General features: G+C 42.0%; 2 protein-coding genes across 3 annotated transcripts in view; both read right to left on the bottom strand.

Annotated features, from left to right (window-relative positions):
* The window catches only part of ARHGAP20 (Rho GTPase activating protein 20), a 53,351-nt gene extending 50,491 nt beyond the window's left edge, over positions 1-2,860 (bottom strand). The window contains exon 1 of the mRNA XM_026070513.1: positions 2,778-2,860. Coding sequence (XP_025926298.1) covers positions 2,778-2,860 — 83 coding nt within the window. The remainder of the gene's footprint in view (positions 1-2,777) is intronic.
* PSPC1 (paraspeckle component 1) overlaps positions 1-12,876 on the bottom strand; it is a 592,911-nt gene that overhangs the window by 155,467 nt on the left and 424,568 nt on the right. The window lies entirely within an intron of this gene.

The raw sequence follows: 12,876 nt of genomic DNA, 5'->3' as shown, positions 1-12,876 counted from the left end.
ACTTGTGCTTCTAAGTAYTTTCTGCCCTTTTAAACTTTGCACTTGTGCATTAATTTCAACAAATATTGAGGTGAGCCAGCTGCTGAGGTGAGAGGATTCATATAAATCCCTCACAGATGTTTGCTAACTTTGCATAGAAGCTTTATTATCTACAAGTCATTAATCAACCATTAACAAGTCAGTGTTCTGGAGTCTCAGTATTAAGGTTCACTGCCAGAGGAGAATAATGGATTTCACAGGCTGGCTGGGTCTACAAGAAAGGGAACTAAGGGCTGAGACAGCTCTGAGATAAAACATTTGGAGAAGATTAGAAACCATAAGAAGTAAGTTTATTGCTCTTTAGCTTGCCTTAAGAGAAAGCACTTCACAAGAGTTAAGCATTTACACAACAAACCGAGTGGAAAGTTCAAACTCATCCATCAGTTTAGTGATGAAGAGGAATGCATTTTGCACAGTCAAACAAGGAAGTTTGGCATAGGTGAGAATTACTGCTCCTGTGAACAATAATAAACACCACATCATCCAAAGTTACCCTTTTATTGATAGACTTTGAAGCTACAAAATCACCTGCTCTGGCTCTCTGGGTCTCAAACTGCACCAGACACCCCTATGATAAGGCCACAGACTTCAGTTCAAAGCAACAGGAGGGGCTAATTTGTTGCGCACCACAAGCAGAGGACAGACATGACCGATGCAGCGTCAAGCAATCCTGAAATTGCCAGGGTCAGTCCCTGCCAGGTAAAGTATGCCCYTTCTGCAGAATAAGGCAACATTTCCCCTTCTTCAGTCCTCTCCATCAAAAAAATCTTCACAAAATAATCCTTCCACACACCAAATCTGGAAAGAATTCTGACCTGAACTATACAAGCAAGACATATTTACACCTAAGAAAGAGTGTAAAACTCTTAAGTGAAAAGTTTGAAAAGTTACATCTGAGCATTACCCCACTGTGTGGAGAGTAAAGCTGTCCTCTCTCCAGCTATGGCCAATCTCTGATACTTATGGAGCAGGCAATAAAATAAGAAAAGGCAGAAGTGAGGAAAAATGCTCTTTTCTGAAGCCTAGCAGGCAAATGACAGAAGACTTGAAATAAGAGCTTTGAATATAGTTCACTTTCTTTGTACGGAGGAGCAAGTGTTAAGACAGCTTGACAGGGAGATGTTACGGACAGAAAGGTGTATAAACTGTAGGAAACAAGGGTTGAGGGATCCCATCTCTTGTGCTGTGTACCCTCCAGTTATTGCTACTCCCTATAGGAATAATCCATCTCTCTCTAATTTTAGAACCTCAGTTCTGAAAGTGGGATCTATGCCCAAAAGGTACTATCACAGCTATTAACATAGTTACAAATACAATGAAGAAAAAATAGTAAATGAAAAATAGATATGGTAGTATAGACATTCTAAAAAATTTCAGCATTCTGATGAAGGGGTTACAAAATAACTATTCATCTTATTTGAGAGACCTGGAAACAAAGTCAGAGAGAGGCCACAGAGGAAACTTTAGAGCCAGGACTAGAACACATGTTCCTGGCTCTCAGTCCTATGCTCAGGCCACTAGACTACACAAAAAGGTGTAAACGCCTTTAGGAATTCATTTCTGTTTCCTCTTTTATGTCATAGCCAGTAAAAAGACCTGCAAGTAGTTTCAACTAATTTTTCTTTCCTATTTTGCAACTCTGATGTTTTCTCAGAATACTTTCACAGGTTTCCGAAAAACTGGAATTCTGCATGCTGACAAATATGAAACCAGGTATTAGTTAGATCAAACACAGAAAACTTTCCAAAGCTCACATACTGACTACTTAACACACCACAGTGTAGGAAAAAAGCATTCCTTACCAAGCCATACTTTAGTTTCCCTCAATAATGTTTCTTAGTAAAGATCTCTACATAGTTGGAAGCACTAACAGCCTACCAGATGGTTCACTTCTTGATAAACACCTATATTTTGTAAGTTTAAAGTCTAATGAACTGTAGCATAAGAAGATGAAAGTTATCTGTGCAAAGTGGTTCAAATCGCAGGTCATGGGCTGGAGCTGGACAATGGAATAGCTCCATTGAAGTATTCAACCATTTCTATGGTGGCTTTACATTGGGGCAGGAAGAGAGGAGGCAATAGTGGATCCTTGCAGAAGATGAAGACAAAAAAGGTTGAATGCTTCACGCTTGCACACACTCACATAGTCAGCCCCACAAGATGACCCTGCTGGAAGGGAGAGGGCTGTGGCCACTAGGTCCTGTCCCACAGCATTGTCCTAAACCAGCATGTGGTTCCAGAGCCCTCGAGAGACTGTACCATGCTGAGCTATGCAGCACTCCATGACAGAAACTTAGTTCAAATTAAATTGTGCGGAGTTAGGCCTGGCGCTGCATGCGTGTACAAGGTGAAAAATGGGAAACCTTCATCTTTTTTTTCCACCCCTGCCATCTCCCCAGCAGGCAATCACAGCTAGTCATAAAATAACTAGAGTTAAGCAGCCCAAATGGTGCATGTCTGGTTGCAAATTGGGGAGCAGCTCTGCTGGCCCACTTGGCTCAACAGCTTAGAGTGGCAGTACTGAGGAAGAGCACAGGGATCCCCTTCTAGGAGATCAACACAGTCTCTGCTGGATGTATCACATCTCTCAGCAGGCATTATAGCTGTGCAGCTACCAAGAAGTGAACAGCCCCTCCTTCTCAGCATAACTGCCTGATATGAACAGCAGCTCAGAAACATCTCCAGTTTTGGGCTGAGCAACTGCAGAACAGTACCACCAGCAAAACTCACTGACTCACCTTGAGACAGATCTAGACCTGTTAAGTGCTTTGACAAAGATCAAAGATGGTGCAGACTGGCGTCTTTGGGCCAAACTCTTCATTTTCTGATTGGAAAGAAAAACAAAATGAAATCATAGGTGAGATTCTGAACAAAAACTGATTGCATACAGACTTGTTGCACCCAGAATCCAATTTCAGACCACAGGAAAGAGGGTGAGTTATCGCCAACAACAACCCTGGACAGGGGAAATGGTTGTAAAATACCACATACTGAGAAAAACAGGAGCATGGCCAGAAAGCCAGTGATATAGAAAATAAGTTGCTAATGTGCCTATACAGTGATGCCTGAGGTACTCCATACATGAAAAAAAGAAACATCTAGAGCTTTTTCTCAACCACTTTTTGACCCCTCATGATCTATTGTATTTTAAATATGTCAGATATCCAGCTGGTGGTTCAAATTTCAAATGCTTGATACATTTCTGTGTCAGGCCTGACACATGCAATAAATTAAGGTCTGGATTCTACACACTTAACTTTATGTGCTTAACTGGCCCCATTTTTTTCCAAATCTTTAGAACTCTTAAAAGATAATGACAGTTTCTTTCCCTATTAAGCTAACTGGAACATTACCTCTTGTCTCTCAGTAGTCAATAGTGACTTTTTTTTTCTTCCAAATCATGTATGGGACAAAATCGGAAAGCCAGAGACAGGGAAGTTCTCAGAGGGCACAGGAAAACTAGGAAGAGAATGGGGAAAAGGAAACACTCAAAGACAGGGAATATGGCAAGAAAAAGAAAAAAGCAAAAAAGCATAGGGAAGAGAGGAAAATGCCAGCAGCTATCAAGGGTGCATGGATTCCCATGGAGTGAAGCTGAATACTACAATAAAAATACTTAGCAAACAGTGCTGTTTTCCCCAGAGACAGAAGTTTTCAAAAGCACCCACGAGACACAGAAACACACATTTCCTTGAAAACGAGTGCATTCACCACTGCCTGCAGCCAGAAACAGGACAAAGGAGTCCGGTCCCTAACTTTGGAGCTGCTATCCAGGAACCAGTTGTGCAGCCTGCTGGCAAGGTGCGTGACTTCATCTCTCACAGATTCTCCACCAGGACGATGGTTATTATATTATTTAACTCAGATATTTTTGAGAATATACCCAAAAGGACTGGGGCTGAACTCTTTCTGAGACCTGGCCATGACAGTATCCAGTGTTAGAGCTGTCATCTGCGCTAGCCTAATAAGCACTGAGAACATACAAACAAATGAACCCCTTGACTGTCATGAAGTGACTGTTTTCTGCTAATCACAAAGCAAGATTTTCCCCCTTTCTACTAAAAATAACCACTGAATGCTGGGAACATGTATGTTAGGGAACAACTGATTCTTCTGCCAATTTATATTCTGTATGTGGCATAAATCTTGTTTGGACAGGTGCACAATATGTACCACTCTGAGAAAAGAAACTATACAGTACTCCGCATTTTATTTGATTTTGACAAGTGTGTACCAGTGCACTTGTTAGTGTGGTTTTTGTTTTTGTTTTGCTTCCTTCTTTATTTATGTAGAGCATGCTTGCTTATTTTGTCAGATCCTCAGTTAATTCTATGGTACAATGACTTACAAATTCAGCTGTGTAATTTCAATTTGCCTTTAAAAACTATCCCCTCCTTCCTCTTCCATCCATCAAAGATAACCTTATGAAGACTGATAAATCAGGCCTGGGACCATTCAGATGTCTTCTATCCAATCTGAAATGAACTGGATAATAACTTAGTAGATTGATAACTAAATAGGTGCCATTTTTTGATAGTTTTCAGCATGAAAGGAAAGAAAATATTCACTTTGCTGAATTTTTCTAGTGGATGGAATCAGTTTGTTTTAGTATTGGCAAATCTGAGAAGCTGTTAGCATTTTAAAAAGCAGCATATCTACAAATACGAATGCCAAGAAAGACCTGTGTAACAATGTAGTCTAATATCCTACAGAAGGCAGGCTGCAGATTTTACCCAACTGGCAGTTTTTATACAAGTTTAGATAAAGCATCAACTCCCAATTGAGAATTTACTGCTAGTGTCATTAGTGGGTAGGTGGCTTTCAGGGGTGGTTAAAACTAGAGCATCTCAGGTCTTGTGAATACAATGGAGATTTGGTTATATTTTCAAAGAGATCTTAAATCCTTTGACTGCTCAGGTCTGAAAAGAAAGACACTGAAGAACAAATAAAAATGTAGCATTTTTAAATATCTCTCAAATATGGCAACTCTTTTCATGCTTGGGTTAGCAGTGCTGAAAAGTGCCTGCAGCAGTGAGATTCTGGTCTTGACTTGAATATTCGAGGACTAAGATATTGAGGAGGACTACAGCAAGTTTAATGAGAAGTCAAATGACTGGCACAGAAACACAGAATAATTCAGGTTGGAGGGGACCTCTGGAGGTCTCTGGTCCAACCCTCTGCTCAGAGCAGGGCTGCTGCTCAGAATCGTCTCCAGCCAAGGCCTGTATATCTCCAAGGATGGAGTCTCCACTTTCTGGGCAACCTGTTGATACAGACTATGTAAACTATTAAACAAAGCTTACAAAAAAGAGCCTTAAAACATATAAAGATCATTGATAAGGTTTGGAAAGGAGAATTTTCATAGCAAAAGCCAAGTGAGTCAGATCAACTCTATGGAAATAAAAATTTCATACAGAGATATTGACTAGAGGGGTTTTTTTTTGTTTTTATTTTGCCATGTACAGAGTTGGAGAAGAGAAAATAACAGGTAATCATGATGACTTGAACTGATATAATTTCAGATAGAACAGGACAAATACCTCTTTAGCTAAGGTGGATTCGCATGTCTGTTATCCTTAGTTTCACTACTTTTACATGTGCAAGGACGTCAGCCCTGGCAGTATGGAGAAGAGCAGATACATCCTTGACAGCTGTAGTTAAAGCAGATGTTTGGGAGCAAAAGGAGATGCAGTGGTCAACTATCTAAGCATGGGACACGCAGAAGTAGTTCTCAACATATGTCCTACATCATAACCTCCAATTTTTTGTGTAGTTATAAGAAAGGTCAACACAGAGAAATCCTCATCCTTGCTGACTGAGTCACATCCATGTGAAATGTATCATAAAATCAGTATCCATACTGAATGTTTACAGTGTGCCAATGCAACGATGATAATCTTGTATCAGGCAAGAGAAACTGGAGTTATCTTCATTTTTCTTCAGTCTCGGTTTCCCCCCCTGCCCCGCAATTCAGGTTTGACTTCATATTTTCTGCAATTCTGGTGGTGGTTGTCTTGATTTCTTTTTTAGAAGAAACAAATCTGCAGCATAAAGTTTTGTTCTTGTAGTTGTTGAACCGATGGTACACTTTAGTATTTGGCTAATTTCTCATCTGGTATAAATGGACTTAGTGCTATGGATTTCAAAAGAATGAATTTACACCAGATAATGATCAGACCTACACTTTTAAATGCTGCTTTGTAAACTGTGACAGTAGGTGGTTCATGAACAGGTCAGCCTATCATGCTGAGAACAGTAACCTTGCAAACCATCACTGAAATTCTGCTGCCTCTACTCATGAATCAGAACTGTAATGGAGAGCTGGATTACAGTAAAACTTCCACAGGTGTCTTGCAAGCCAATGGCTATAGGAAAAATCTATTTCTGAATGCCAGCATTCAACTAATTTTGGCTAATAGTTGAAGTGGATACTGCCATTAAATGAGATCTATATAAACAAATGTATTGCTGAGTTATGAACTTAATCCCCATTCTGTGAAAAAGATAACATACAACAGCATCTAAATAATGTCTTCCAAAAAAAACCCTGAACTGAAGATAAAGCACTCTTGAGATTTGTGCATATCATTTAACTACACTAAGCTTGGAAAGAGAATGGCAGAACATAAATAAAGATCACGTGAAAAAATTCTGGGTAGTTACTATTTCTTTTGTGGTGAAAAATAACTAAAATACCAGATGTAAATAGTACAGTGCTTATAATGTTTTACAAGCATCCAGAGAAGCAAAAATCTGTGCAATAAGCAAACACCCTACTGCAACTACTGCAAAGGTGTAGAAAGTAGCAGCAGGCAGGCTAATGGAGGGACCCTGCTGTGCTTCCCCAGGAGCACCATGCCCAGACTACCAGGTTATTGTGCTTGACCAACACTACAGTCAGACATGTGCAGGAGCATTTCCCTCATCCAACTTCAGACTTGCACACCTGAGCTATTTGCTTTATGCTCTTTTTTATAGCCAATAGAAAGAAATGGACACATTGAGTACACAGTTCATCTGTCCTGTTCTGGTTGTCTACATTAAGGTGAAATGAGTCTTCTCAGTGAAGTGCTGATTTCCTCCACTGACTGTAAAAGAAACCTAGGGTGACTAACAAAGTTGAATTAATCACCTGAATCCTATCCTTGCTGTCTGAAGAAAGGACAGGGAAGAGACAAACTTATAAGCCTAATAACATATGGAACAATTTTCTTGTTAGTGAATGGTTTCTTCTTAGTGAACAGTGAATTCTTAGTGAATTTAGAGATTCATATATGAAATAGCTGAAAAAAGGATTCAGTTCGTAACTGACAGGTGAATGCAGCAGAAATGCCATCTCAGCAATGTGCCGACACCCTTGCTAAAAGTGTCCCCAAAGACAAAAGGATTTCAGGCCCCTGATTTACAGGCTTGCCCCAGAAGTCGGTCAAGGCTAAGACACATGCCTGGGTTGTTTAACTGGGTGACAGGGACACCACTCAGACATACCAATACCTTTGAGCAGAGGATTTCACTGAAGCAGCTAAGCTCTCTCCCTCACTGCCTTATTTTTTTAATAAAAGGAAGTCTGATTTTAACAAAGCCTACTCTATAAAAGTACCTAAGTTAATAACCATGAGGGATTTCACACACGCAAACTCCATTCCTGTTGTCTGAGCAACAAAACATATCTGTGACACACATTTCTGGATTAGCTAGCCATGAACCAAAGCACAGAACACAAACCTTTACAGAAATCTGCACGGCAAAGTTCAGCTAACTACTTTACCAGCAATGGAAAAAAAATCATAACAATTCTCATCACCTAACAGCTAATTTTCCAAGACAATTGTGCATCACTCTTTCTCATGTTATCACTAGGTTACTTACAACAAGAGGCAATAAATCCTTTTTTTCCTCCATGCTATAATCCAGTGTTTGTTAGACATACAGTGTATAATTGTCCAAAACTACTAGAAATAATATGAATCTCTTATTCTTTGATAGAGCAAGAAGTGGCCCTATATTGACCTATGACATTCTTGAGCCCTTATGAACAGAGTGAGAAGATGGCTGCCTTGAACCGCTGGCTCAAACAGCAGAGCATGTGTCTGTGTGCCTGAGAGATGCCTAGGTCCCACAATGAGCCTATTTACCATAAAGCCAGAGCAGGTGACAAAACTACATACTTATGTTTATCCTGGCAGAATACTTTTACTTACAAGGACTTTCCTAAAAAGAAAGCCATTTTTGGATGGATAACCAAGGAGAGAACAATTACAGGGGCACAAGAGGAAAGAGCTATCAACACAGCGGAAGAAAAAATATGCAGTCATGGAACAACAGCTGCTAGAGAGCACAGCAAGGACAGAGACTAAAGGCTAACTCAGAGCAGAAAGAAAAACTGATTAAAGAAAGTATAAGTCAAGGATGTTCTACCAACTCTCTCCCAAAGGTTACAAATTCTTTGGAAGCCCTGATATAAATGTATGAGAAAGATCTCACCCATTTACATCAGAATTTGGAGAAATGGAAGGTTACTAAATATGTGGAGGAGGGAAGTGAAGAATATTAAGCCTGTGGGTCCTCGTGCCAGCTGCGCCGCATCCACAACACTCAGACCAGCTATACTGGTTATGGTGGCTTCAGTGCAATCAAAGGGTCCTTTCAACCTCACACAAAGGAGGAACGGCAACACGGACACAGTCCTGCCTGGCTTTCTGCGCAGCAGGGCTGTGTTGGCAGCAGTCTGCAGGGAACAGAGGGTGTGGTATCCACTGGAATTCACCACACATGGATACTTCAAGCAGCATTAAGTCTTAAGCATCAAGACAATGATTTGATATATGCAGTTCTTGGATACCAGATCCCGCATGACATGCTAAGTTCCTGCCTTTCCTACTGCCACCATGAGGGATCAAAAAAACCAAGATCGGGATACTTATGAACTAGAACACATTATTTTATGCATAACTTTCAGGTTCTCTCATGGACAGACAGAGGAGGGATTGCTAATTCTGGATCTTAATTAAAGAAGCATAACGAGGCACATTACAATATGTAATGAGAAGTCAGCACAGCCTGGGGAGGTGATTCCACCCTAAGGACCAGCTACACGGATGGCACCAATAAATAGGGGCTCTATCAGTCCTCATCAGAGATAAAATTGCTACAGCATATGTCTGCAGGACAACGGGAATTGTCCATCACTTTGCTAAATGATGCTAGAAGTGTTCCTGGACAGCTGAAGTTCCAGGCACTAGTGGGAATGATTTTGACAGAAGCCCCCAGATCCTCAGCCAGAATCATAGTACAGGACAGAGACTGACAGAAGGGAGCAGTCTCTGCCTTAAGGAGCTTCACGTTAAAAATAAAAAATAAGGCATGAGATCAAGGTATCATCAAGTATAATGGCAAATACACACCCGATTCTCATCTTTGCAGAGTCAGACAGATGAGGATTAAGTACAACTACCTTTACTCTCACAATACTTTTAATTTGCCTGAACCTTGTGCACTCGGTAACCTGTTCTGGAACCCGGGAACTCTCCTTTTGCCGGCAGGGAACAATCGCCACCTTTGTGAGCCAAAGCACAGAGAAGTGCGTTTCTACACTCACGGGCTTCCACATTCTAAGTCTCAAACCGCAAATACTATTTTGCTTAGTGTGCAAAATGGTACATATCTTAAACAGAGGAATAATATCTTCTTATGGACAAATGGTTAATTTTTTGCACACATTTTATGAGAAAATATAAAACATTGCTGAGTTTCACAAAAGTTGTAAGCAGTCACTTGAAATTTTCAAGGAGGCAGCAAAAAAACCCTAAGAGTGACAGCTTATGTTACCAAATATTGTTTTGTGTAAAATATTCAGCAGTTATTGGGATCTAACTCCTCTAAGAAGAGAGAAGTGAAACACCAGAAACTCACAAATACAGTTAAATGACCGCAGCTGCTATTGCTGACACAGTGTTACTGGCATAAAAGATGTCTATACTGAATAGTTTGTTTTGATAAATTTGTAGAAATAACCTCTATCAGTATAATTGCTCTTACTCATGTTACTGCAACCCATTTCAGGTTGCATCAATTTACTGGTATTGGTTACTAAACTAAACAGACAGTACAAAACTTCTGTGTAGGCCAGCCAAGCCCAGTGACTCTGGTAAGTTCAGTAAAGTGGGGAATCTAGAATTTTCCAAAAACATTAACTAAAACTACACTTTCATGTCATCTTTTAGCAGAGAGCCTTGAATGCCTTATAAACATTTAGTAGAGAGAACCTCCCAGTGTCTGAGAGGTAGGTTAGTAGTTAGAACCGCTTTTCATGTAAAGAAAAGGAGAAGAAATGATTCCATGAAAATAATTGGAATAGTCACCCAAAATACACGATATAAGCCCTTGACAATTTCTATCTTTTGGTCCTGTGATGTTATCAAATATATGATCCTGGAACTTTGCTTTGACAGACAAGTGGAAGATAAAGTAGGAGTTCAGACAACCACAGAACAATGTAACAAAGCTCACCTAAAAAAATTTAATTGAAAAAGGTACAGTCAGAATAATAATAAGAGAGAAAAGTTCAGTCATCGCTTAGCATCCCATATACGGGGGGATTTGTGTCAGAAGGTAAAATAGTGTTAAATACACATTTGGAACAATATCTTTCAACTTGCCATGCCCTGTTCTTGTTGTCACCAGTATCAAAACTTGATTTCTTGCCAACATCTCCCATATAGCTGCACACAACCATTACAAGCAGTGTAATCACCCACTGCAGGAAAAAAGACTTCCTCTATTGTCAAAAAAATATGATGCTTTTTCACTGTGTAAAAAAAAACAAACCACAGAGGTATATATAGAATCTGTAGGACCTAAGTAGTAAAAAAAAAAACAAAAAAAACCCCTGTCATTGAGCTCCAACTCCAGGCAAAATTAGGACCAGCCCACCGCTGAACAAGCATAAAGGCAAGACTCTTCTTCCCCAGATGCGACAGGAAGGTGGCATGCCAACAGGCTCAAGGGAACAGCAGGAACGTGGACGAACAGCAGGATGTTGGGCTGACAGGTGGCTGCCTGTTGGTGGCTGCCTGTGTTGGCTTCGCGCGGGGTGCACAGCTCCCATCCACTGCACAAAGCAGCCGGGCCTCACGCTGCTCCTCCGTGGGAAGATATCCACATGTACCCCTGGTGCGTGTGCCTCCACGCTGAGGAATTCCAAAAGGCCTGCCAAGGTCCGTAAAAAGTAATATCCCCGCTCTCTTGTCAGCACTGGCAAAAACAAGGTCTGCGTTGCTTGGATTGTGGGCTCTTTGGAACAGGAGCAGGAAACACAAGTGCTGCCATTAATATGTGTCCTCGGAATGCTGAATCATAAAGTAGAGCTCGTAAAAAAGTATCTTCAGCTTCATAGCATTTGAGTATCCCTTCTCATTTCAGGTGGGCATCTGGCATCAGGGCTTTGCCACATTGCAAGGTACAAGGAACTCTGTCTTCAGCAAAAATCAAAGAAATGACAGAAGAAAAACCAAAGCCATACATTTAGCTGCCACCAATTAGATCACAGTACTTAGAGAGGGTATCTACTCCACCACGTTGGCTAGCTAGCCAGCAGAAGATACACCACCACTTTGAGTGGGTGTATCACACTGCCTCCTTAAAAACCTATCAGGTAGTAAGCACAGTAAAAGCATGGTAGAAGTCTTGGCCAAACACACTCCAGGCAATCACTTCAGTTATCTGAGCACTGAGAGCTGCTGCTGTGAGAAGAGGTCTCCAGGCTGTGATCAGGTCGGAGCGTCACGCACCTTGGCAGGACACGGCACATGCGGACACTTCCCGTGGAAACGCACAGCCCAGCTTCCCAGCCCGAACTGCTGCTTCAGCAGGTAGAGAGGGACCAGGCTTCTGTCTTGCCCCACAGCCCCCTGATCAGCAAAGCCCCGTCCCCCTCAGGAGCAGGACTGGACACAAGCTCATCCTCTACTACCGTGGATCCTAAATCATGTCATCAGGGTTGGACAGATTTAATAAAGGACACTGTAATCTGGCCAGTCATTCTAATCCTGCCAGTGTATTTGGCACTCAATAGCATTGTACTCCCCTAAAGACAAGACGGATGCATAGATTTGAACAGCACTGAGAGGCAAAACTGGTAAGGCAGGAAAGTACCGTGCTCTGCTTCAGGTACAAAAACACTACAGCACTTGCTAAACTAAGGAGGAAAACGAGTTCCTATTTTACACGGTGGGAAAAATGTGGCTATTACAGCTCACTCGTTACAGTGAAGTATATAGCAGAAACAAGTACTTGGCTGTATGCAGAAGTGAGCATTTTGCACTTGATCATGTCAGATGCTGCGAAGCTATTCTAGACACCAAACAGATTTCGCAGCCGGTTCTGAAGATGGGGTGACACGCTTTTCCTACCAATTGTGAAACACCCAGCGAGTGCGCGGCACCTCCTCGGGAAGCTGCTCTTACATTTCTCCTGTCCAAAGCGTGCGTGAGAGCATCCAGCAAACCTCCCCGGCCACCATGCCACAAACCCTTCCCTGACTTCCCGCAGCCACCCATGCAACCAGCCCCTCTTGGCTCCCGTGGATGTCGGTTCAGCAAACCAACCCCRCTCCCAGCAGAGCCCCTTGCCCACCCCCGGACACCCATCCAGCAAACCCCCTTAGCTCCCCAGGGCGTCCGTGCGGCAAAGCCGCTCTAATTCCCCCCGGACACCGGGGACACCCGGGCAGCACAGCCCCTCAGCGCCGGTGAGCCCCGGGCAGCAAACCCTTCCGAGCTCCCGGGACACCCGCGCAGCGTTGCCCCTACCCACCCGCAGCCCCCAGCCCCGGGGGCG

Source organism: Apteryx rowi, unplaced genomic scaffold, assembly GCF_003343035.1.
Source record: "Apteryx rowi isolate R43461 unplaced genomic scaffold, aptRow1 scaffold_311, whole genome shotgun sequence".
Classification (NCBI taxonomy): domain Eukaryota; kingdom Metazoa; phylum Chordata; class Aves; order Apterygiformes; family Apterygidae; genus Apteryx; species Apteryx rowi.
This window is presented reverse-complemented; position numbering and strand designations above follow the sequence as displayed.